The sequence below is a fragment of the Prionailurus viverrinus genome, chromosome A3, assembly GCF_022837055.1.
Source record: "Prionailurus viverrinus isolate Anna chromosome A3, UM_Priviv_1.0, whole genome shotgun sequence".
Classification (NCBI taxonomy): Eukaryota; Metazoa; Chordata; class Mammalia; order Carnivora; family Felidae; genus Prionailurus; species Prionailurus viverrinus.
The window spans coordinates 36,491,817-36,518,247 of NC_062563.1; the positions used below are offsets into that span (position 1 = coordinate 36,491,817).

The 26,431-nt window shown below is 41.5% G+C and overlaps 1 protein-coding gene and 1 long non-coding RNA gene across 4 annotated transcripts in view; one reads left to right on the forward strand and one right to left on the reverse strand.

Annotated features, from left to right (window-relative positions):
- The window catches only part of SLX4IP (SLX4 interacting protein), a 182,079-nt gene that overhangs the window by 114,252 nt on the left and 41,396 nt on the right, over nucleotides 1–26,431 (forward strand). For both annotated transcript variants that reach the window (XM_047851847.1, XM_047851846.1), the window contains exon 4: nucleotides 3,694–3,814. In XM_047851847.1, the coding sequence (XP_047707803.1) occupies nucleotides 3,694–3,814 (121 nt within the window). The remainder of the gene's footprint in view (nucleotides 1–3,693; nucleotides 3,815–26,431) is intronic.
- LOC125161777 (uncharacterized) lies at nucleotides 155–15,569 on the reverse strand. 2 transcript variants are annotated; one of them, XR_007150749.1, is made up of 3 exons: nucleotides 15,476–15,569; nucleotides 9,476–9,570; nucleotides 155–330 (listed from the first exon to the last, which is right to left on the reverse strand). It is a non-coding gene; the product is annotated as an uncharacterized LOC125161777 (long non-coding RNA). The 2 variants fall into 2 exon arrangements; XR_007150750.1 differs by lacking the exon at nucleotides 155–330 and adding an exon at nucleotides 2,225–2,363.

The window sequence follows — 26,431 nt, forward strand, 5'->3', positions numbered from 1 at the left end:
AGAAAAGAAGACATTAAAGTGACTGTTCCAGGCAACCAGGGACTTTAATCTAACTGGTTGTAAAGGACAGACCTAGCCCCTGAAGCAGGCGTGAGGTGAACACAAGGCTGATCTTTCACACCTTGAGATTAAATTCTTATTTAAATCTTAAATTCTCAATGTCTGCGCTTTTGTCTTCTACCATCCTTTTATTAACATGAGTCTTTGACAGTAAATGTGGAGGTGTTGGACTGTATTCCTTCTCACAATAGTCTGTCAGGGAAGCCTATGGCCGGATGGTCATGTGACTGGGAGCATGGTGTTTGACCTCCTGGGCCTCAGTCTCCTCATCTGCAAATGAAAAAGTTCGACCAGAGGTCAGCTGAGTCACCACTGGCTCTCCATTTCCGTGATCCCACCCAAGTGCTGCTGTGGCAGAGGGTTGGAGAGTGCATCTGGCTTTCATCACGTGCTCTGCTTCCTCCTCCATATCCTTGTCCTCCAGAGCAGGGATAGCGAGGCAGGCAGTGGCTTTCATGTAACTTTCAGAGTATTACAGCACTTTGTGTCCTCCATATTTGTCACAACAGCTTTTTAGAGCCAGAAATAAAAACAAGTTTTACTGAAAGGTAGTATACGGAGAAGAATTTGCTGATAGTGGCAACAAAAGCAAGCCCAAAATCCTTTACTGTGGTAACTGTTTTCAGTCAACTTTTGATGATTACTAGGAAAAAAAATCTCCCCCCAAGAAAATTTATAAGTAATACATTTTCACTCAAAAGGTAATGATATAATCAGCACTTGGCTGTCACGGTATTGCCAAGGATACCTGGTGGCCCAACAGCTGGGAGAAGGCAGGCACAAGATTCGGTATAATGGGATTTACCATTCAGGTTAATAAATTATCCTCTTCAGGTCTTAGCATTTAGTATGCTGGCATCTCCTACGACACTTCAACTCCATGTAATTCCAAGATTTGGCTTACCAACAACACATGTCCCTGTGGTTCAAAATGGTTCCTTTATTTCCCCCAAAGTGACTAATACTCACCTTAGGGAGACCTCACCCCAAAAGGCTTCTGATTTGACTGACATTAACAGCGTTCTAGAATCCACTGTTCTAGACCCAGCCTGTTGTCCATTTTCTTCCAGCTTTACCACCTCACCCTTAGCTCTCTCTTGTTGATATTTAGTCAGTTTTGCCAAGTCCTTTGATTTGGAGGCTTTAAAATAAAGCTACGAATATGTGAGTCACCTCCTACCCAGAGCATGAGGCTAGGTTTTTCCAGGGAGCCACACACAGCTGTGCCGCTCCACCTAGTCCTAACGTCCGGGCAGCAAGGCATGACTTAGCAAAGGTGGTCCGAGCACGATGGGACCTGCACATGGCTGGTGTTGGCTTGGCTGCAGTGTTGGCTCCAGCATTATGCCAGGAAGCCAGGCTTCCCTCTCAGAGCAAAGCAGATGGTTTGCTGCATATACTTGAAGTTGTTCCTTTAAAGTTTATTCATGGACATGAAAATTGCTCCGAGACAGAGAGAGACAGAGACAGAGAAGGAAGAAAAGCTAGTCAAGAAAGGATATGACTTTAGTCTCTATTCAGTGCCTCAGTGCTTTCATCTTTTTTTATCATTAGATCATCTCATGATTGGGATTTCATGAGCAATCAAATTGATTGCATTTAGCAGTCACTTTATATAGTGAAAGTCTTAAGAATGTCCAGTTCCTTTTCAGAAAAGGGAACTAATTGTATGGATTAAAGCCATGTTTATTTTGAGTCCAGCACGAGTAGTCTTTGTACCCAAACAGTCCAGCTCGAACTGTTTCATTTGTAAACTTGAGGAAGCATGTTGGAGCCCTTTTTAGCCTAGAAATACCCTGTATATCTCTGTCTTCTTGCTCATCGATTTCAGCGTGGTCTTTTTATCTCCCCATCCAGTTTAGCTGGGACTTTGTCTTTTCTTGCATTGCTGTGGTTCTGAAGGGAATGCTTCGCCAAGTGTGGTGTGGTCAGTTACTAGGTTATCTTGACCACATTGCACATGGTCTACCTTCCATTCGTCAAACCTGACTCATGGAAGGAAAGCCCCGTAACTATAGGGAGAAAGTTTGTGTTGTATGGGCCTTTGTTTTATTTTTGTCGTACTATTTTTAGTTCTAGCCTTATAGGGCATTTATGGCTAAATTTTAACAATCTTTGTTTCCATGTATGTCTTTCACATATTTTCTAGCTCAGTCATAGTTGAACCCTGCATGTGAAGCAAAATTCTTTAATTGTTAAAACAACAGTATGGGGCAAGGCTGCCTTTCTGTTGTGTGAACAATGCCAGAATGCTCAACTGTAAACGGATCTCTCTCGATTCCACAAGGCACTGCATCTTTGGGCTGCAAAATGAGAGCAGAAGAGAGATCAGTGTTTATATTTTATGTACAATTTCCCATTTGTGAATTAAATCAAGGATTTTCACTACTGTTGAGGAGTGTCTGTATTTGCAATAAAAGAAAAGTTTGGCTATCATTGCCTTTCAGGGCTTCTTAAAATTTTGTTCTCGTTTTAATTTTTGAAAATCATAAGAGATAAACCTGAGATGGCATTGAAGAAATTAGTGAAACAGGTTTGAGTTGACCTCGGCAACTCTGAGCCTTCTGCAGTCTGGGAATTGGACCAGAATTATTAGTCCTTACACACCAGTTCTTAATCGAAGATAAGAAATTTAGATTTGTCTGCCATTTTTTTCCCCCATTCTCTACATTGGCTACCTGCCACCTAAAGTGGACAGTGTCTTCCCATCATGTGGTGGACTTTTTAGAGTTTTGTCTTTCTTTTCATAAGTAACACTGATATATAAAAAAATAACACATTCCAGAAATTTGCTAGTGTTGTGGTACATTGACATTGAATTAAAACCATGTGTTTCTGTTGCCTAATAAATATTAATCTACTTTAAAGAAATATGAGAAGTTAAATTATTTTCACCATTAATCGGTGGATATAGTGCAGTTTTCACAAAAGCAAATGGGCACACACAGTATCAATAAGAGCATGGAAGAAAATCACATTACTGATTTCTTAGTTCTCTCTTCAGCCCATCATTCGGAGCTGTTCCTTTTTCAGTAGATTTCTAAACCTGCAGCCAGAAACTAATGAATGAAGGATGGTGGATGTTTAGGTTAAGAAAAGTATTGAACCAAGTTTGAAAAATGGGAAATATTCGCATAAAAATTGCTGTGGCCTCTTCTCTTGAACAGATCAGAAGAGCTGATGACCAGCTGATGACCCCCCTCCCCCACCTAACATCCCCACATGACAATAGTCCATTGAAGCCGTGGGCGGGGCTGCCCCTGCTGGCTGGGTGGGGTCACAGTGAGATGCTCCACCTCCTGGATCCTTCCCTCATCCACAGTCTTGCCTGGCCACAGTGGGCACTTCACTGCTTTTACCTTCCTTTTAGAAATGTGGAACTGAAGTGGAGGGAAATTAAATGAATTTCTCAGATCACAGACTGAACCAACATGGTTTTGAGCAAACCTCAGTAGCAAACTTAAACCTGGGGTGATACCCATGAGCACAGATAGCATTCTTTTCAGCTTTCACAGCTAAGTAAAAAAGCAAACGAAATGAAATGTTCAGTGTTGACTTTTTAATATGCACAATGTTGTCTCTTTGCATTTCATTAAATGAGAGAATTATATCTCATTTTTTAACTTGCTTTAGGAAGTCTGTTTACTGTTAAAAGAAACCATTGATTCAAGAGTTAAGGAGTACTTGGAAGTTCGTAAACAGCACAGGACATCAAATACAGAATTCACAAGATCCAGTCCCTTGACCTTAAAAGGTAGGCACAGAGTACTTTGATTTTGGATAAAATTTCTGCTTTGTAGAGATGGCAATTATGTTTGACTCTGACTGTCGTGTTAGTACAGTGATACATTTAAAAAATATGTTCTGGGGCGCCTGGGTGGCGCAGTCGGTTAAGCGTCCGACTTCAGCCAGGTCACGATCTCGCGGTCCGTGAGTTCGAGCCCCGCGTCCGGCTCTGGGCTGATGGCTCAGAGCCTGGAACCTGTTTCCGATTCTGTGTCTCCCTCTCTCTCTGTCCCTCCCCTGTTCATGCTTTGTCTCTCTCTGTCCCAAAAATAAAATAAACATTGAAAATAAAAAATTTAAAAAAAAAAAAAAAATAAAAAATATGTTCTAATGAAGATGCTTTGTTTGGGTAAGGAAAATTAACCAAAAAGCCCTGGAGGGCTTTTAATGGTAAGCAAAAAACATAAAAATAGAAAATAAAACATTCCTAAGGAAACTGTACTTTAAGGAACTTTTTTTTTGACAAGTAGTCTTACAAATAGATTTACATTAATACTGACTTGATTTGCGGCTTTATGCTTTTTTAAGTGCTTTCATATATATGACACCCTATTTGAGAGGTTATCAACTGGGGGTAGTCTTGCAGGAGGGGACATTTGGTAATGTCTGCAGACAGTTTTGGTTGTCATCACTGAAGTCGGAGGGGTTGGCAGGAAGCTACTGGCAGCTAGTGAGTTAGAAGCCAAGGATGTCACTAAATATCCTGCAATACACAAGACAGTCCCTCACAACAAGGCATTATCTGGCCCAAAACATCAAGGGCACTGGGGTTGAACTATCCTGCACTATTTCCTAACAACACTTTGAGAATGGTAATGTCCGAGTTGTAGGTGAAGAAGCTGAGGGTCTACAAAACTAAGAGCTCGCCCAAATAAAAGATCATCTTTTTGAGGATCGAGATAACCTTGTTTATTTGGCATCCCTCCCCCACTCCACCCCCAACGCTGTCCCCCTCCCTGCCTTACTTAGCCCAGTGCTTGATACACATATTCAGTGACCTGTTGAAGGAAAGCATACTTGGGTGACAAGTGGCAGAACCTGATCCCAGATCCAGCTCTTCTCACTCCCAGCCCACTGTTCTTTCCACCTATCATTGCCGTGTTTTTAATTTTTTCTACTTTAGGTTGGCATTTCCTAACACTCTTTTGTGGTACAAGTACAGTCAACCTTGTGTTAATCCTCAGAGGACAGGGCTGGACTGCTGTGAACCACGTTATACTAACGTGGCATCCCCCTAGGTTATGCTAATGCAGCATCCCACCCCCCCACCCCTACTTCGTAGACATACTTAAACTACAGTGTTCACCTGGGCACAGCTGATAAGTAGGCAGACAGATTAATTTAACCCAAACTCAAAGCCTTGAATGGAATTTTCAGTCTAAACAATTTTGTGTTAGGTGACATTTTCTGGAATTTCACTTAGTATTGGATAAAGCTTGAGAAAAGCCATAGGAGCCTGCATCCTTTGTACTCCAACAGACCTGGCTAGTTTCATTTTCTGACTTGTACAAAAGGAGAAGGAACACAGAAGGTTCTCAGACCTCCATTTCTGGCGTGCACGTGGCGTGGTCAGTACTGATTCTCAACTAGCCCTTCCCCTGCCTTCCTCTACTACTGAGTGGAAAATGCTAAATACTCAATTTTCCAGCCTGGTAGGGTACATGTGTTGTGTGTTGTTCTGGCCCCAAGATGAAAATCAAAGTCTTTGTTGGGCTCATGTGGGCAAGAAGTTTTTTATTTTATTTTATTTTATTTTATTTTATTTTATTTTATTTTATTTTATTTTATTTTATTTTATATATTTTTAAGAAGTTTGTTTTTAAACAGAAAAGGGATCATTCTGTACAATTTTATAACATATTTTTTTCACCTAACATAATATAGAAATCCTTTAAAACACGTACATGACCATTTTTAAAAAAAATTGTTTTAATGTGGTAAACTATACATATCATAAAATTTACCATTGTAACCATTTTCAAGTGTGTAGTTTAGTGGCATTAAGTACATTCACGTTGTTGTGCAGCCACTGCCACTTTCCATTGCCAGAACTTTTCATCGTCCCAAACTGGAATCCTTTACCCATTAAAGAATAACTCCCCATCGGGTGGGAGGGAGGGGAGGGTGGGTGATGGGTATTGGGGAGGGCACCTTTTGGGATGAGCACTGGGTGTTGTATGGAAACCAATTTGACAATAAATGTCATATTAAGAAAAAAAAAAAAAGAGTAACTCCCCCTCAGTCTCTTCCCTAGTCTCTTGTAACCAGTATTCTGCTTTCTGACTTTGTGAATTTAGGTACTTGAGGTACCTCCTATAATGGAATCATACAGTATTTATCCTTTTGTGTCCCACTTTTTCACTTAGCATAATGTTTTCAAAGTACCTCCCTATTATAGCATTTATCAGAATTTTCTTTGTTTTTAATGTTTATTTATTTTCAAGAGAGAGACAGAGACAGTGTAAGCAGGGGAGGGGCAGAGAGAGAGGGAGACACAGAATCCGAAGCAGACTCCAGGCTCTGAGCTATAAGCACAGAGCCCAACGTGGGGCTCGAACTCACAGACTGTGAGATCATGACCTGAGCCGAAGTCAGACGCTCAACCGACTGAGCTACCCAGGCGCCCCAAGAATTTTCTTTGTTTTTAAAGCCAAATAGTATTCACACACACACACACACACACACACACACACACACACATATTGTGTTTATTTGTTCATCTGTCACAGGATACTTGAGTTATTTCTACCATTTGGTTGTTGTGAATAATGCTGCTATGAACTTTTGTGTTCAGATACTTCTTTGAGTCCCTGCTTTCTGAGTCTCTGGCTGTATACCTCTCAGTGGACTTGCCAGATTATATGGTCATTATTGGTTTAATTTTTTTGAGGAACTGTTATCCTGTTTTCCACAGTGACTACGTTTTACATTCTCACCAAGAATGGATCCCAGTTTCTCCATAATCTTGCCGGTACCTATTTTCTCTGGTTTTGATAATAGCCATCCTAACAGTTGTGAAGTGGTATCTTATTGTGGCTTCAATTTGTGTTTCCCTCATGGGTAGTGATTTTGACCATCTTTTCATGTACTTATTGACTATTTGTATATCTTCTTTGGGGAAATGTCTGTCTGTGTCATTGGCCTGTTTTTTAATTGGGTTGTTTGCTTTTTTGTTTTTGAGTTGGAGGAGTTCTTTTATATATTCTGGATATTAATTCCTTATCAGGTATATGACCTGCAAATATTTTCTCCCATTGTGTGTTGCTTTTTCACTCTCGATAGTGTCCTTTGATGTGCGAATATTTTAAATTTTGATGTAGTCAATTTATATATTTCATATTTTGCCACCTGTGCTTCATTACTGAATCCAGTGACATGAAGCTTTTCAAAAATTGTGTTTTCTTCTAAGAGCTTTATAGGTTTTATAGGTTTTGTTCCTTTTCATTATGTCTTTGATCCATTTTGAGTTAATTTTAAGGAAATGGTCCAACTATATTCCTTTGCACATAGATATTCAGTTGTCCCACCACCATGTGTTGGAAAGTCTGTCCTTTCCCCCATCAAGTGGTCGTGGCACCCTTATTGGAAATCTTTGATCATAAATGTGAGAGTTTAGGAGTGCCTGGGTGGCTCAGTTGGTTAACTGTTTGACTTCAACTCAGGTTATGATCTCATGCTTCATGAGTTCGAGCCCCATGTCAGACTCTGTGCTGACAGCTCAGAGCCTGGAGCCTGCTTTCGATTCTGTGTCTCCGTCTCTCTCTCTGCCCCTCCCCGCTCATGTTCTGTCTGTCTCTCTCTGTCTCTCTCAAAAATAAACATTAGAAATTAAAAAAAATAAATAAATGTGAGAGTTTATTTCTGGGCTCTCTGTTCTATTCCATTGTTCTAGATGTCTGTCTTTATGCCAGTACCACACTGTTTTGGTTATCATAACTTTGTAGTAAATTTTGAAATTAGGAAGTAGGAGTCTTCCAACTTTCTTAATGGTTTTAAGAATTGTTTTGGCTATGCAGGGTTCACATCACCATTTTTAATGTATATAGTATTCCATTAAATATCCATACTCTCTTTTATTGGTGGGACATTTAGGTTGCATCTAATGTTTACACTGTCATAAACAGCAATACAGCAAATATCCTGATGATATATGTGTTTGCACACTTCAATTTCTTTATAATGTTTCTATTTTAATGTTCATATTTTTATTAGTTTATAAATACTCCTTAAGGATATGAATACTTTGTATGTTTTATATGCTGCAAGTTTGTCATTTGCCTTTGACTTGGTTTATTTAACTGCACAAGCACAAACAAGGAGAAGCCCGTGTTTGCCTCCTGGAGCCTCCAGTGACTGGCCACTTGTGGGATGAGCACTGGCTTCCCTGTACTGAGATAAGTAGTGAGTGCCAGAGGGAGGCAAGATGATATAATGCACCGCTCTATTGTTCACTCTGTAGGAGAAAAGCTGTGTTAAGTATTCCTCGCTGAAAGTTAACTTGGAGCGAAAGCACTATCTTCCCTTTCCTTTCTACTTCTGGTAACAGTTAATCTTTAATGGAGCATGTCTTGTGATGTTCATACCTTAGCCAGTCCCCTCCTTTGCTGCCAGCAAGCAGTCCCTGCTTCCGCCTCCCCTGGATACCTGCGCCCCCACAGCAGCCCCCTGGCTGGCTTCCTTGCGCCTGCTCTGGCCAGTGCCTCGCCTGCTCTTCACACTTCATTCAGTTCGTGTTATCCCTTAAAATCAGAGGTCTATCTTGTGAACCTCTTCTCCAAGGCTCCAAGGGTGCAAGCTAGGGTCCTTCGACTAGCTGCTTGTCCAGCCTCATCTTGTCTCACTTTTTCCTTCTTTCTTGCTCCAGTCATAGCAGCTTAATTCCTTTCTTCCAAATCTCCATTCTTCTACGCATCTTGGGGCCTCTGCCCATGTTGGAGCCCTGGTCTCCACTTTCCCTGTGCTCAGTCTTCTCTCTGCTCAAAATCACTCCTCAGGAAGCTTATCCTGGAGACAGGTCTCCTTGTTATAGACCCACAAGCATCCTGAACACTATTCCATGAATGTATGTCTCTCCACAGACATGTAAGCCGCCTGAAGACAGGCTCTGCCCCTTTTATTACCATTGTGTCTCCAGCTTGGAGGACGTTTTCTGCTTTGCAGTAGGTACTTAATAAATGCTTGTACAGATGATAAATTACACACATGTTATATCTTTCCTGTTCCTAGTAAGGTCAAGGGTTTCCATAACCTCCCCATCCTGCCTTGTCTCCTCCTGCTACTCACTTTCCTGTCTCCCACAAGCCTGCATTCCTTATCCCTCTGCCTTTACATTTACAGGTTTTACCTTTGTCTGGAAAGCTCCTACTTAACCTTTAAGACCCAACTTAAATTTTACTTCTCCAAAGTCTTTCTCAGTTTGTCTTCTTCTGGCACTTACCACCTTTAATGTATTTGTCACATTGTACTGTGACTGTGTTATAATCAGTTTACCTTTCTCCCACTCCTTCACTGGCAAAGATCGATTCTTTGCCACCCACAAAACCACTTTTCTTCTTCACTTTGCTGCATAACTCTAGAGCGTAAGCAGATAACTCTGTTTCTGGTTATAGGTGTTTAACTTCATACTCACCGGTTAATTTCCAAAAGGAAAGAGCATTGTTCATCTGTGTCTACCACAAGGTTCCTTTTCACAAAGAGGTTCATCTTGCTGTAGGCTGTGTGTACCTGCAGGGACGAAGTGGATACACGCACCGATATACTGCCACCTTATATTGTTTATTAACAGCGCCACAAAAAAATGGAATCTGAATACGTGCTTTTACTCTTGCCTCAGAGCCAAAGACATCTCTCTACATTTATCTAACTGCCTGTTCTCAGCTGTTCCCATAATCTTACTTAAATGCCTTTTTCAAGAGCAATTTCAAAGCCACTAACCGTAAGGCCTTGCCTATTTCCTCCTCAGTATCCAGTTCTTTGTCTCATGTTCCCTGAAAATAGAGTTGTCGTTACTGTTTGGTGGTTTGGATGAATGTGAGTGGTTTATGCTTTTGTGTAAAGCAGAAAACTTCTCTCATTTGCATGAGTTTCTTACCTTTTTCTATTTCTAGATCCATGTGACAATAATGTGCCTCATCACAGTACAGATACTCAGCACACAGTGCTGGCTAAGCTGAAGTCTCTAGGTAACTTTGCTGATTACTCGGATAAAATTTAGTATTATTCATGCTCTGAGTTTTTTTTTTTTTTATAAAAAAATAGCATAAATGGTTTTGAGACCATTTCCTTAATCTTAAAATATAAAGGACCACAGTAAGTATTGACAAACTCAACAGACAGCATAGCACAGACATTTGCTGATAGCTTCATCTTTGTAAAGTCACCTGTCATTTCAACAGATTCAGTAAAAATTAATGTTGTGATAAAGTTTTTTAAAAGACTTCACTGTCGATTTCTGTCAATTCTGTCTCATTAATGTTTTCCCCTTAGCCTTGCCAGTACTAGGTATTACAGTGTTTTAATTTTTCCCAGTTTGACAGGCCAAAAATCAGAAAAGGAGATGCTGTGCTTTGATTTTTGTCTTTCACTTTAATGTACATATTGACTAAACTGCATATTTACAGCTATTGCTCATCTTTGTATTGGGTTGTTTGCCTTTTTCTTCTTAATTTTTTCTCTTGTTCCCATTGTCCCTTCCTTGGTCAAGGCCTTCTTAATCAGCCCTTGAATTACTGCCACAGCCTCCTGATTTTCCTTCCAATTCATCCACACCTCTGCTGCCAGAGTGGTCTTTCAAAAACAAAACTGTGATAGTCTCCAGCTTAAAACCTTCTGTGGTCAGGAACCTTAATTGCCTAATATCCTTTATTTAATTTCATTTCTGCTTGAGACTAGCAGAATGGGTCTCGTTCTTTTTTTTTTTAATTTTTTTTTCAACGTTTATTTTATTTTTGGGACAGAGAGAGACAAAGCATGAACGGGGGAGGGACAGAGAGAGAGGGAGACACAGAATCGGAAACAGGTTCCAGGCTCTGAGCCATCAGCCCAGAGCCTGACGCGGGGCTCGAACTCACGGACCGCGAGATCGTGACCTGGCTGAAGTCGGACGCTTAACCGACTGCGCCACCCAGGCGCCCCAGGGTCTCGTTCTTAAGCAGAGTCAATTAAAGACATTATTAGATAGCTCACAGGATGTACCTGTGGGAGGCCTCCAAAGGCACACAGGCAGCAAAGCGTCAGCCATGAGATGAGGACGGCTTTGATACATGTGCCATTTCAGCTACAGTCAAGACCGGGTATCAACCTCCACCCCAGTCTGAAGAAGATTGATTTCTGGGCACGTGGCCACAGCACCATGCTGCCCCTTGTGAGCCACTGCAATGTGAAACTAGGTCCCATGGCTGTACCCTCCTTGCAGGTAAGCCACAAAGGACAGAATGTTTGTCTCTTCCCTTGGCAAAGTGAGATGTTACAACGTGGGAAGTTGCCAAAACCCAGGGAGGATGGTCAGAAGTTTTGGTGAGTGGACACAAGTTACAAAATAACCACTCAAGTTTTCCTCTTGGCTTCCTTCGTCCACAAACTTCCAAACAACAAGCTTCTGCCTAAAGACACAGTTCTCCCAATGGCAGAGGAAGTAAGCTCAGCATCTCCTCTGAGACAGACAGACAGACAGACAGACAGACAGACAGAGAGAACCCAGAGTCTCATGCCTAGTCCAAACCCAGGCTTCCTGGCTGATGTTCATTCACAGCTCACATTTGTTAATTTATTGACTAAGTTAAGAAGTTTACATACCTTGCATAGAATAGTAAGGAAACACAAAGCTAAAAAACTTAGTTAACATATAAATATATACACGATACAGCGAGGATGACAGGATAGGAAGATGCCACCATTCTAACTTTTGCAATAAATAGTTGGTGTTTGTATCTGCCTTCCTTTAACATTTATTTCATATTCCCCTGGCCCTTAGCCAGTACCTCAGCTGATCAGGATTCTTTACCTGGCAAGGTGATCCAAACTTTCATTGGGATTTGGGCCAGCGGTGGTCCTGCCTTTATGAGGTTGCCTCAGTTCTCATTAACTTTTTTTTTTTTTAATTTTTTTTTTCACCGTTTTTTATTTATTTTTGGGACAGAGAGAGACAGAGCATGAACGGGGGAGGGGCAGAGAAAGAGGGAGACACAGAATCTGAAGCAGGCTCCAGGCTCTGAGTCATCAGCCCAGAGCCTGATGCGGGGCTCGAACTCATGGACCGCGAGATCGTGACCTGGCTGAAGTCGGACGCTTAACCGACTGCGCCACCCAGGTGCCCCAATTCTCATTAACTTTTAACACTGGAAATGCGCCACTAGATAGAGCCGTTATACTCCCCGTGTTTTATCCACTTGCATCTATTGTGTCATTATGGGCCAACATTTCTACTCCCCTTTTGGTCTGTTTGTCTAATGGCGTAAAAAACCTGGAGTTATGTGGCACATTTAACCCTCAGCCTGGGTCATTGTTATCCTCTCTGTTCCAGTCTTCCTTTGAATACCAATGAAGCACAGTCATGAGGATGGAAAGCGAGCTTTTGCTGAGGTGGTCACTTCCCACTTCCACTCCCTGGTTCCAGGAATTCTTGCCAAGGGAACACATATTATTCTTCTGGTCACAGCATGTAGTAGATCTTTTAGGACTTCACCCCAGTTTGTATCACAACTGAATTTTCAGTAGACCCTTCCACCACTCTGTAAGGCCAGCTGCATTTGATCCTTGCTTGGTTGCTTATTAGGACCACTGAATTTTATGAATATACTCGCTTATTTGTAAAATGAGTTTCTTGGTTAGAAACACTGTGGCGGTGATAGTGAGTGAGGCCTTCAGTAAGTCCGTGGGTGACGTGGCTGCCAAAAACATGGCAGACATAGAAAACACATCCAAATCCCAAATAAAGGGTCCATTCCAGTGAAGGTATTGTCTCCTCTGTAATGAAAGAGGTCCATTATAATCACCCACCACCACTGACCATGGGCCCATCTTCTTACAATAAGAGAGTTGGTAGAGAGACTCCTGTTAATTGTTGCTGTTGGTAGGTTTGGCATTTGGCAGGGCTCCGTGTTGGTGAGGTTAAGTCCATGTTGTTGAGTCCAAGCATAATATTCATCCTTGCCACCAAGGCCACATGGCTCACGAGCCCTTTAAGCAGATAATCTGGCACCTGGGGTAAGAGGCTGGCCAACATCCATGTGCAGGTCATTTTGTCCAACTCATTACAAGAACTTCTTAATGGAGTCTTTTGGAGAACATTCACATAAGGTACACATACTTTCACACACACTCCACGTAGCTTTTCCCCAAATGTCCTTGTCACCAGTCCTTCTGAGTTCTTACCAGTGAATGAGTGAATGAATGTGTGTGTGTGTGTGTGTGTGCGCGCGCATGTGCGCGCACGCACACACACACACACACATACATTCTTCAGGCTATCTTTCCTTACAGGCCAAATGGACCCAAAGTGTACTCTTGAACATTCTGCCCACTGGACAGATTTTGTTTCTCCACCCCAAATGAGGTTATATCACTGCATTCATTCGCTTCTGGTTGATACTATCCTGTTGAGCAGAGCCATTGATTAGCCAGGCACAAATTTTTATCTGCTAATAAACTGGTCACTCAAGCTGTCACTCTTCCAGGTCATTTAATTAGGTCAAAGAAACACAAACATACCTACAAGTGTTTGTGCTTATTTCTTAGTAGTAAGATTTGCAGGGTGCAAAAACTTGAATGAACTCTTTGACAGAATGAACTCTTTGATTTCAAGGGATTAGTATTGCTTTTGGTTTTGATGGGGAAAGGGAACTCCAGAGACTTTTTTTTTGGCTTTTCCTTACTATGTAGCACTCCATGAGACATGGAGTCCAAGTTTAGTCCAAGTCCAACATGGTTGCAGGATAAGTTTATCGCAATTATGTACTCATCAAATGAGAAGAGAAGTACAGATTTTCATGGACCCGCCAGGCCCTCTGGGAGATTAATTGAAACAAGTTTCTACTTATCACACTCTGGGGATCATAATGGAGATCTGGAACCCCAAGAATTAGCATTGTCTCAGAGCCAATGTCTAATCATTCCAAAAATTCTGGTTATTCCCCTTTTCTCATTGCACAGGAACTGTAGTAAACAGCTGTACATCCCAAGTGAAAGATTTATAGTCCTGACTTGAGGGATGCCTGGCTTTCTATTCAAGGAGATACAGTTCTGAGAACTGAGTCAAATCTGGGGACTGGGTAAGAGGCTGTGGCTCTCCTTCAAGGTAGCCCAGGTCAGGCCCCTGTTCACCAGACCTAGACTTTTTTTCTATTATATAATGTATTAATTTGCTAGGGCTCCCATAAAAAATTACCACCAACTGGGTGACTTAGACAAATTTCATAGTTCTGGAAGCTGGAATTCTGAGATCAAGGTGTCAGCAGGGTTGGTTTCTTTTGAGGCCTCTCTCCCTGGCTTGTAGATGTGGCCATTTTCTCCCTTTGGCTTCACGTGATTTTCCCTTTATTTGTATCTGTGTTCTGTTTTCCTTTTATGTAATACAGACACCAGTCATACTGGATTCAGGCCCACTCTAATGACCTCATTTTAGCTTAATTACCTCTTTAAAGATTCTGTATCCAAATACAGTTGCCTTCTGAGGTGCTGGGGATTAGGATTTCAACATAGGAGTTTTGGAGAGATACAGTTCAGCCTATAGCATACAGTTTAAGTAAAGCCTAAAGTATGCTTTCCATTTTATTCGGAGTTATGGACATATCTGTTAACCAATAAGCCAAAGATGTCAGTGGATTGAGCCACTGACAGAGTTCCTCCCAAGGTTACTACTGAGTTGTGGCCCTCTAGTGGACCAAGTGACTTGGCCAGCCATGGGCCTTAGTTGACTGCAGATTTTAGGCTATCCAGTCACCAGATGACACATCCACTCTTGGGCTTTCATGGTCTGTAGACACCATGTCTGTCATGGTCATTAGCCTTCTCAGCAACTACCTCTCATGCCCCAAGGTGGCTGCCTGCCCAGGAACAGGCCTGGCAGTAGTGTCCTCTCCATGTTGGCCCCCCACCATTGTGCAGAGCGTTCTGGGGAACATAGGGCAATCACTTGGCACAGGCTGGGAGTGGCAAACATTTTAGTACCAGATTCAGGCACCAAGCAGTCTGACTATTCAGGAGAATGCTAGGCAAGCTAACTGCCCAGTGCTTATAGATTTTGCTAGACCTACAACTGGACCCATGGGAGGCCAAGTTCAAGAGGAGCCCCTCTCTTCCAAGAGGGAGAGGAGTCGCTGGTCCCAGATGGCTTTGGCCAGGCAATCTTGGGAGAGCTTCTGTGGTCATTTATCAACTTGTCATTGCAGCCTGACTCACAGGCCCCAGAACATCATACTCTTACCTCTGCGTCTTTGCACATGTTGCCCTCCTCTCCCTGCAACTCTCTTCTCTTTCCACGTTGGTGGGTCATCTCCTCCACCTCCTGCAGGCCTGTGCCTGGGTGTCACTCCTCCTGAGGAGCTCTATCTGATTCTGTGCACCTCTCTCTGGGAGCTGCCTCCACCCTTTCCCATGTGCTCAGTCCACCCTCAGTGGTAGCAGCACTTACCAGTCCAGTTGCTTCCTTGCTTCCCAGACAGACTTCATTTCCTTTGAGGGCCAGGGCTCTTGTGCTGTTCAGCACCCAGTGCGGAGCCTGTTACTAAGGAGGAACGCAAGCATTGGAAGAAATAAAGGAACAAATTGTAGTTTCTGTTCACCAGTCACATGTTCATTTGTCAAGGCTTTGGGGCGTGCTTCCATTGCAACATCTCTTACCCCTTCAACAAAAGGCAGAGGTGAAAGTGGTCATGAGTTACAAATTATTTTTTATAATTTTTTTAAATGTTATTTATTATTGACAGAGAGAGAGACAGAGCATAAGCAGGGGAGGGGCAGAGAGAGAGGGAGACACAGAATCCGAAGCAGGCTTCAGGCTCTGAGCTGTCAGCACAGAGCCCGATGTGTGGCTCGAACTCACAGACCGTGAGATCATGACCTGAGCCGATGTAGGACGCTCAACCGACTGAGCCACCCAGGTGCCCCAGTTACAAATTATTAAATAGTAGTTTTCAATTGGTTTTCAGAAAGTCAGAACAACATCCTACCCCAGTGTAAGATTAGCTGCATTATGTCCTGGCTTTGTGGCACCTAGGGACTAAACATAGCCTCCAGAGCCCCCCATCCCAGGTTCTGTTAGCATCCATGCCCCTACTAGTTACCTGTTTCTGAGCTTCAGCCTGCTAGCCACCAGCTCTGTGCCGGGTCTGCATACCCATGGCAGATCCTTAGGGTAGCCCCTTCTAGCCAGCATTCTTAACCCTTGATCTGAAGACAAGAAACAAACTCAAGGGTGCGAGCAACTTGCCTGAGGTCACAGAGCTAGTAAGTGTCAGAGGCTGTGTGGAAATGCGTCTGTCTGATATCTGGGCGGTCTTCACTGCTTCAGTATCCCGATTAAGGGGGGAGAGAGAGAGTGTGTGTGTATGTGTATAAATGTGTTTGTTTTCTCTTAATAAAACTTTCCTCTAATCATGAAAACAAAGCTGTCTTTCAGTTAACCATGTGAAAGCCAGGAGCAGTGTTCTGCCTGAACTACAATGTGAATATCTTTGTTTGGGTTTTATATCCCCTCTTCTCTGATCACAAGATGGAAAGGGAGAAACAGACCCCAAAACAGAGCTCATCTTTCTGCTCCAAGCACTTACCTCAGTGCATTGTCTAAATATTAGGGGTTCACTACATTTTTGTGTTTGTAGAGCAGTAATTTTTTTTTTTTACTGCCTATTATTCCATTTTGTATAACCTTGTTCTTGCATTTAACATCTAAGAAACCCAGTCTTAGGAAAATGCCATAAAATAAATTAAATTTTCCTGGGTACTGTGGTTTCTGTCTGCAGTGGCTTTCTTTTTGGCTTTTCTTCTAAGCTGAATGCGCCTCTAAAATCTTAGCTTCCATCTTTAGCCAATGCATAGAACCGTCTGCTCATTCTTTTGTGGCATCCAAGGTATCTTCTGCGAATGTTCAGGGCTGAATTACCAGGCTTCCTCTCTCTTCATCCACACCCACGCAGCATTCTGTGGTGGGGCACATTACCACCATGTTAGGAAATCAGTGGGTGTTCACACCAGAGGAGAAAAGGCAAGAATCGCCAAAACAAGCAAGTTCTTCCTATTCTTCCCTCTGTCTGAGAAATGTTCCCCTCCTTTCCCCAACGCCCAGTGTATGGTACCTGCCAAAGAAAGCTTTCTCTTTGCTCTTCAGACACAGGCCTGATTGTGAGCCCTGCTCTCCGGCGTCCCCATGAGTGCAAAGTTGTATATGTGCAGTTTGTTTTGGTTTGTATTTATTTTCCCAGCCCATTGAAAACAGGGCCTTTTCCTATTTAAAATAAATTTTGCAAGTGAAACACTTTTCCCTGTGAGCCCAGCCCTTCCTCCACATAAAGTGGCAAGCATTTCCCAAGAAGACAGGGGAAACTTGCCGTGAAACACCATCCATCCTTACACATTAACAACAGTAGAAATTACTGTACATCCAACAACTGTTAACCCTGAGAAAGCATAGGCCCTTGACAAACACTGCTCACTGCAGCGGCCACTTTTGACATCTGTCAGCTGTTCCCATGGAGTGTTAGCCTTCGTTCCTGTCCCGCACACCAGCTGTGGCCGCGGAGCTGGGCTGCAGTCACACAAGCAGACATGGAGGGGTCCTCAGACTAGGGCAGTCAGACATGGGTGACTGAAGGGGGAGAACTGGGCCCTCGCGTGGTTTGAAAAACAGCAAAACAGCACAACACATTTTCAATTACTTACTGTTCTGGTAAATATTCTTAATATTTAGGCATTGTTTTTTTATATTCGCAGCCCTTTACAAATAGAAATGGATTTCCTTAGATTTGTCCTAGGGCGCAGTGGAAACATGTGTTTTCTTTTTACACATGTGTTTAAATAGCTTTGCTTATTATTTACATTTCTTCCCATAGTGTACTCAATAAAAACATTTTCTAGGCTTTCATCCACATGAGAAGCTTAAAGGGCAGTAATGAAAGCAAGTGCCTCTAAGCCCTCTGGTGAACGTGCCACAGTGTCAGCAAAGATGATTTTTCCAGGAAGGGGCAATTTGCAGAACTTAAAGTTTTACACTTTTTACCAAAAGTGTGCTAAAAACAGGACCGACAACACAAGATGCTTTGCATTGGCAAAATCTGGGGAGACTTTGCTAACCATTTGTTGCAATAAATGGCAAGAAAATAAAATCCTTAAACCCTTTAAGCGTTAATATTTCCATTTGTTACAGTCACCTGTTGTGGAAATTGCCAGTTTCAATGGCCGATCTTTTGTTCACTTTTCAATTTTACAAGAAATTAAAATACACAAAAGTTCCCCCCCCCCCCCACAGTATACAAAGCTTCAAAACAGGTTAGGATTCTTTCTGCCACACCAAGAGGTTATCACACTTCAGTTCAACCACCTGGAAAACTTTGCCAATGTTACCGTGAACCTTACTGGATTGATCCTACTGGCCTGTGAGTAAGCTGCTTCCATCTCTCCCACCTTACTCTTCTCCCCTAACCTCCTACCACGCACACCAAAAAGGCAATGATTTTTCCCTCATAAAACAAGGTCCATATTGCCACTGCTTAGTTTCACATTACAAAGCCAGTTCTGTTGCTTTCCTGGTGATGCAATTCCAGTATTCCTTTTGAGTCTGCATGTTCACATTTACATTCAGACTCAAGGCTCCCACATTTCTGCATATTCTGGAACTGGGCAGTTCAAAACCAGTCTACCAAATCCCCTGGGACTCTGGCGTTCCAGAAAGATCTTTGTCATCAAACAGTGATTGCAAGACCTTTTTTTTTTTTTTCTCCTAAGGAGTTGTCCTAGTTGGCTGAGAGCCCTGCCTATTTACCAGCTCTGTGAAGACTGATGATTTATTACCAGATATTCATTCCAAAGGCAGATTCCATTTGGTGGTCAGGTAGAACTGGTCATCACTCTTGCCCTTCTGGGGTCCAGAGGAGAAGGGATGGAAGAGGAAGTCACTGGCCTTTCAACTGATAACAGGGCTGAGATTTAACAACAACAACAAAACAACAACAACAACAACAACAACAACAACAACAACAATGTTTCTTTTGGGGATCTGTTTTGTCACCTTATTTCTAATGGTGACAACTGAATGGGAGGCCTGTAATTCTCTCTGGTTCACCCAGTGAAAATTGTGGTTTCTCCCAGCATTCTGGGAACGTGTTCCATGTGGCACTGGCTTTGTGTTGTGCAAGTGATTTTTACGCACTTATATATTGAGGTGAGAGGTGGGGGGGGCACAAGGCTAGTGAGACTCTTGTGAAGCTCCACTTTCTTCTGGTACCTCCCAGATAAAGTCGTAACAAGTGGCCACCTCTCCTGTGTTGGGCAGATACTAATGAGGAAAAGCGCCTCTGCCCCACCCTCCCGCTGCCACTCATAAAGCAGTGGCCTTTTCTCCTAGGGGTTGCATATAATTTTTTAATGTGTGGGATGACAAGGTAGAGTGGAAACTATTTGCCTTGGCATGTACTATTCATTTCTTGGGAGTTTTATGTGCATTATGCTACAGCAGTACCCTTCCGATGTCTGGGAAGTGCCTGTAGCCCTTACCAACTTGTCTGTTCCCTTTAAATTCTTTTCCTTTGGCTGGGCTCTCCAGTCACATGCCAAGAGTTTGTAGTAATTGAGTTTCACATCACTAATATTTAATAGCCATTAAGAAGCTTGAGAGAGAAAATAGTAGTTATCTAACAGTCTAAATATCTGTAAAAACCCTTTGATTTTAAAAGGGTACAGAGGACAGACGAGTGAAGAGGCCCTTGTTCAGGAGAACATGCAGTGGTTTAACACTTTGGGACTGAGATTCGCTAACTAAATACCTTGGGAATTGTGGGGACTACAACCCAAATGATGATGAAAAACCAGAGTGCTTTCATTTTCAAATTCCCTAACATGTCACCCTAATAGAGTGAAAGTGGAAAATCTAAAATGAAAATATTTTTTTTATGGTTACGATTCTCAGTTTACTGCTTAATTGTTTTTAATCAAAATAATTTTATACTCACTGTAATAACACCTAAAACCGGGAATATCTGTCTGTCATTGAATCCACCACAGATTTCTGAGGTAGGTATTTTTTTGAAGTGCTGTGAGCTTCTGGGCTATTCCCAGGGAGTTGAGTAGAAAGCATATTTAATAACTACTCAGGTACATTTAATTGTGGACTTTGTTTACATTTGTTGTTCTAACACAGTGCTGTTATTACTTACAGCCAAAACTCCAGTCAGATTCAAATTTAACTATTTGATCATGAACCATGCAATCTAATGGGAAACTTGGCTTAACCTATTTTGTGAAATGTCTTGAGAACCAAATTATCCATGTCTGTGTCAAGCAAAAACAAAACTGGGTCCACATAATCTGAAACATAAAAAAATGGAAGCCTAGAACAAATGCTCATTTTACCTTTGAGTCCAAGATCAAATTGCCATTCTGGGGTCATAGGTTGGTGTGTTATGTACCTAAATGTTTATGTTTTCTTGTATTTCTGTGTGTCTTTAATAAATAATATACATATGTATATACCCACAAATACAAGTTGCTGTTAAAGAAAGTAAGAAGTTACAAGGGCTGAAAGGAGACACCAAAAATATGATTTCCTTACAAATATTTGCAGGAATTTTACTTAATTGCAACCAGAAGTCTGACCTGGAAGTGTAGTGTTTTGACCCCCGAGCTGTCTGGTTTCCTATTTGCGGTGTTTCACTCTCCCCTAACTGTGAGAAAATCTATTTTACACGGTTTTAACCCTGTATATTCTTAGAAACACTGCAGTAGAAATTATTCCCTTGGGGGAAAAGAAATTCTCATTATTTAAAGAATGACTTGTAAAGGCTTCTCTTAAATAGAAAACATTTTTGAAACACTTAGGAAATCTTTCTTCTTAAGATATATTTGAAAATAAAACAGCTTCTGGGTTTCCTTTCAAGGTAATGTGAACTTTTGGAAGACTAAAATTTTTGCAGTGTGCAAGTTTATCCTTATTTTAGTAAAATACTTTTTAATAGCAAAAGTATAGAGTTTATAAATAGTTCTCTTATGAGGAAGCTTTTTCATGCTCCCCACCCCCCCATTTCCAGCTTATTAAATCATTTTTTCCTCTAGTATTTTATTTTATTAAAAAATAAATTTTTTGATGTTTATTTTTGAGAGAGAGAGAGAGAGAGAGAGAGCGAGAGCACACTAGTGGGAAAGGGACAGAGAGAGAGGGAGATACAGAATCTGAAGCAGGCTCCAGGCTCTGAGCTGTCAGCACAGCTGAGTCGGACACTCAACCGACTGAGCCACCCAGACACCCCATTCCTCTAGTATTTTAGAAAAGTAAAAATTAGACTGAATAAACTTTGGGGACTTGGAATTGTATATGGTATTCTTAAAAGACACCAGTGAAATTTAATTAGGATAACTGTAGGGCAAGGAGGCCTACTATTGGAAAATTATAGAATTCACACATCAAAAGCTCATAGATGGCATTTGATGAATCTAGTAAAATGATGGGGAACATTTTTTCTGTGTAGCCTCTTAGCATTTACCAGCATGATCAACCAGTCATATACCCCATTTTAGAAGTCTCTGACATTTTCAGTTAGAGGAGAGCATTCTTCTAATTTAATTTGGGGATTTCACAATTAAGAACACTGACAGTTCCCACCAATTTAGTTGAATAGCATTTTATCCCATTCTTTTTTTGTTTGTTTAATAACAGCTTTATTGAGATATAATTTATATACCCTACAATTCACTCATTTAAAGTATACAGTTTAGGGGCACCTGGTGGCTCAGTCAGTTAAGTGTCTGACTCTTGATTTTGGCTCAGGTCATGATCTCACAGTCCTTGGGATCGAGTCCCGCATCTGGCTCTGTGCTGACAGCGTGGAGCCAGCTTGGGATTTTCTCTCTCTCCCTCTCTCTCTGCCCCTCCTTTGCTTGCTCTCTCAAAAAAATAAATAAAAATAAACTTAAAAAAAACTATCAAAAGGTAAAGTTTACAATTTATTGGCTTTTATGTATTCACAAAGTTGTGCAACTGTCACCAGAACCCCTTTTTGAACATTTTTGTTCCTCCGTAAAGAAACTCTATACCCATTAGCAGTTACTCTCCATTTTACCCCAGCATCCTTCCCATTCCCATCCCAGAGTTTCTACCAATTTAGTTCTGTCTCTACTGATTTTTCCTACTCTGGATGTTTTATATAAATGAAGTCTTACAATATGTTGTTCTTCATAACTGGCTTTCACTTAGCATATTGTTTTCAATGTTCATCCAGGTTGTAAGCATTTACTGGTAGTACTTCATTTCTTTCTGTTGCCAAATAATATTCCATTGTGTGGATATATCACATTTTGTTTATCCATTCATCAGTTGAGGGACACTTGGATTTGCACTGTTTGGCTATTGTGAATAATGCTACTATGAATATTTGCACAGGTTTTTGAGTGGATATATGTTTTCATTTCTCATGAGTATATACCTAAAGATGGAATTTCTGGGTAATTTGTTATCTCTGTGTTTAATATGTTGAGGAACTTCCGACTTTTTCAAAGCAGCTGTACCATTTGCTATTCCTACCAAAAGTGTATGAAGATTCCATTTCCTCCACATTCTTGTCAAGACTTTGTTATTTGTCGTTTTGATTATAGTCATCCTAGTGGGTATGAAGTGGCTTTGATTGCGATTTTGATTTCCATTTCCCTGATGGCTAATGATGTTTACCCTGTATCCAAGTACTTATCTGCCATTTATATATATTTTTTTGGAGAAACATCTTATTCAAATCTTTTGCTCATTTTTAAATTGACTTTTTTTTAAATTATTGAGTTGTAGGGGGTTATTTATTTATTTAAAATGTTTTATTTATTTTTCAGAGAGAGCCAGAGCACATGATGGGGAGGGGCAGAGAATAGGGGACAGAGTCTCTGAAGCAGGCTCTGCGCTGACAGCAGTGAGCTTGATGCGGGGCTCAAACTCATGAACCATAAGATAATGACCGGAGCTGGTCAGACACTCAACCAACTGAGCCACCCAGGAGCCCTGAGTTGTAGGAGTTCTTCACATATTTTAGATACAGGTCCCTTATCAGATAGATAGTTTGCAAAATTTTTCTCCTATGGACCGAAGTTTTTAATTTTGATGGTGTCCAATTTATTCAATTTTTTGTTGTTGTGGCATGTGCTTTTTGTATTATATCTAAGAAACCATTGCCTAATCCCAAGCCATGAATATTTATGCCTGTGTTTTTTCCTAAGACTTTTATAGTTTTAACTCTTACATTTGTATCTTTGATCTGAGTTAATGAGTTGATTTTGTGTATGATATGAGGTAGGGTCCAGCTTTGTTCTTTTCCATGTGGTTATCCATTTGTCCCAGTACCATTTGTTGAAAAGATCTTTCTATCCCAATTTAATTGTCTTGGCCCCCTTATTGAAAATCAGTTATCAGTAAACGCAAGGATTTATTTCTGGACTCTCAGTTCTATTTCTACATGTCTGTCCTTAGGCCAGTACCAACCTATTTTAATTAGCTTTCTAGTAATGTTATGTTATTTTTTTCCCAGCAGGATTAGAGCTGGCATTCACTAATCTGGATCAAGTGTCTCTTTTAACTTAATCAGTGTAAACATCATTTAAAATTGTTATAAACACCTTATTTTTTTTTAATTTTTTTTTCAATGTTTATTTATTTTTGGGACAGAGAGAGACAGAGCATGAACGGGGGAGGGGCAGAGAGAGAGGGAGACACAGAGTCGGAAACAGGCTCCAGGCTCTGAGCTATCAGCCCAGAGCCCGACGCGGGGCTCGAACTCACGGACCGCGAGATCGTGACCTGGCTGAAGTCGGACGCTTAACCGACTGCGCCACCCAGGCGCCCCTAAGCACCTTATTTTTAATGAATTAATAAAATAATAATTTTGCCAAAGATTTTTTCTAGGATTTTTAGATTAAATTATACTCTTCGACAAATTCATCAACTGTATTCCACTTTAACCAAATCAGTGAGGAGAAAAGTGATCCTCAGTTTAGTCAAGATCTTCATATTAATGGAAACACGCAGTGAATCATCAGTATTTGTAAGGTATGACTGGGGATGCTAATGGGTCTCAGTAACTCCTGTTAAAATCCTTTACATTAGGCTGTAAAGCTGACTACATGTCAAAGTCCAAGCACCTTTGCTTATCCCTCCCCATCTGTCCTCTGTACTTCATCTCTTCATCCTGAACTCTAAGCTTCATCTGCCTCCCAGCTGTGGTCTGACACAGACATGCCTGCAGTGCCCACCATTCTTAGCCCTTCCAGCATGGTCCTCTTGATGCCTCCAGGCTCTGCTTAGATGCTTCCCTTCCTTGGGGATGGCCTTCCCCACTTTAGTTTGTTACTCTCCCTTGTTTAGTGAGACATACCCTTTCTTGGCCCCCACAGCTCCCAATGCAGGTCTTTGTTGTAGCACTTACATTGTAACCATCATCCTTTAACTATTGTTTAACAATATTGGCCTTCCTTCCGTTTCTAAGGAATTTTCTATTTTTCCTGAGCCCAGAGAACTTTTTTTCTAGAAAAGCTGTATTTTCAGAAGAGAGCTGAGAAGAAAGTAAGGCTTTTGCTCCAATGCGTGGGAAGCGGTTTCAGGGATGGGAATCAGCAGAGTGGAGGGGTATAGGGCAGGTAGACCAGGAAAAGCAGACCCATGGAGAGTAAGCTTGAGTAGACCCCAGGGCAAGACTGAGGAGGGGGGAGGTGATAACAGGAGGTGTGGACAGGGCTGGTGTGGAGGAAGACCCTGAGAAGAAGCAGGAGAAGCTTCTTGTAGAACCTCAGTGATGGGAGAGGCCATGGAGAGGTATGCCACTGAGAAGAGATGAAGACAAACATAGCAAGCCAGTGAAGAAGACGAGGCCAGGGCAGGAAGTGGGACAGATGGTGCAGTGCACAAGACAGAAGGAAATATACACAGGGCATTGATGCCCTTGCTTAGGTGAGTATCAGTTTGAAACTCACATCCCGCTCCAGTGCCTCACTGGCATCTCCAGGACTCCCTCTCAGGGACTCCAAAGCACTGCACTGTCCAGTATTTTCAAGTCCCAAGTGTAAAGGCCTCCTATCATATGAACCTTCTACTAAAACCAGTGAAAGGAAGAGAGAAAGCTTCTATGAAGAAAAGAAGGCAGGACTGTGGCTGGCTTCCACTCCAGTCATGTGACCGAGAGCGGAGGGGCACCCTAAAAATGCTTGCCTTTGGAAGATGGGAATGAGGAACAACATGAAGAAAAGTAGTTCTGTGGGATGGGTATCCAAGAAGCTGGGAGATTTGGGACAATGAAACATTAAGAGAGACTTTTGTGGAGCCTCAGGGGCTGGTGAGTTCTCAGCATTCAACAAAAGGAAAAACACACAAATCAAGAGAGAAAGGGGTTTTTGTGGAGTGATGGAGCAGTGTCTACTCCTCGGGGCAGTGGAGACTGGGTCCTCTCCTGTGTATGTCTGATCTAAAGCTTTTCTATAGGCCGTTAGAGTGTCAGCCCATTCGTTTCCTACTCTTTACCTCTCCATTTCTGGTATTTCCTTGATATTTCCGTTTCTTTTGAGTTCTGCTATGTACTTAAGCATGTTTTTCTTTTACCCAGATTTTGTGTGTTTTTAGCAGGAGGGTCTCCTTTATCTTTGTCAGATTCCCAATTCTGCTTTTAGACATGTGCTCCTTTAAAAAAATTTTTTTAAATGTTTATTTATTTTTGAGGGACAGAGAGAGAGAGCGTGTGAGTGCAAGAGCGCAAATGGGGGAGGGACAGTGAGAGAGACACAGAATTTGAAGCAGGCTCCAGGCTCTGAGCTGTTAGCACAGAGCCCAACACGGAGCTCAAACTCGCAAACCGTGAGACCATGACCTCAGCTGAAGTTGGACACTTAACCAACTGAGCTACCCAGGTGCCCTGTGGACATGTGCTCCTTTTACTGCAAGGCTATATATTTTTTTAAGTATGGTGCACTTTTTACTCCATATGTAACAGGCTGGTAGTATGGCTTGAACCTGCAGACTATGTATATGTATCTATATGTATACCTATTTCTATAATCAGTTACATTTTCAACTTGGGCCAGTAGTCATGAAAGAACGAGGTTACCATCCCTACTTTAAATGCGATAGTGTGCTTGCTTTTAAGGCTTAAGGAAGATGAGAGCTTTACAATCACCTATTAGATCATTTCTGTTTAGGTTGCTTTTTAATTGTTATCTACTTACAAAAATTATTCTAAAGATTATGGTTATAATTCACAACACAATAAAGAATGCTTTTGCATTTTTTTGTAAAATGTTATTTTCAAAGTTAGAAAATTAGAAAAGCAAACTTTAATTGTGACTTATGTTCTGAAACTTTGAAAGAAGGATGATATTAACATAAATATTTAAAAGAAAAAATGCATCAGCTTAAGGTTCT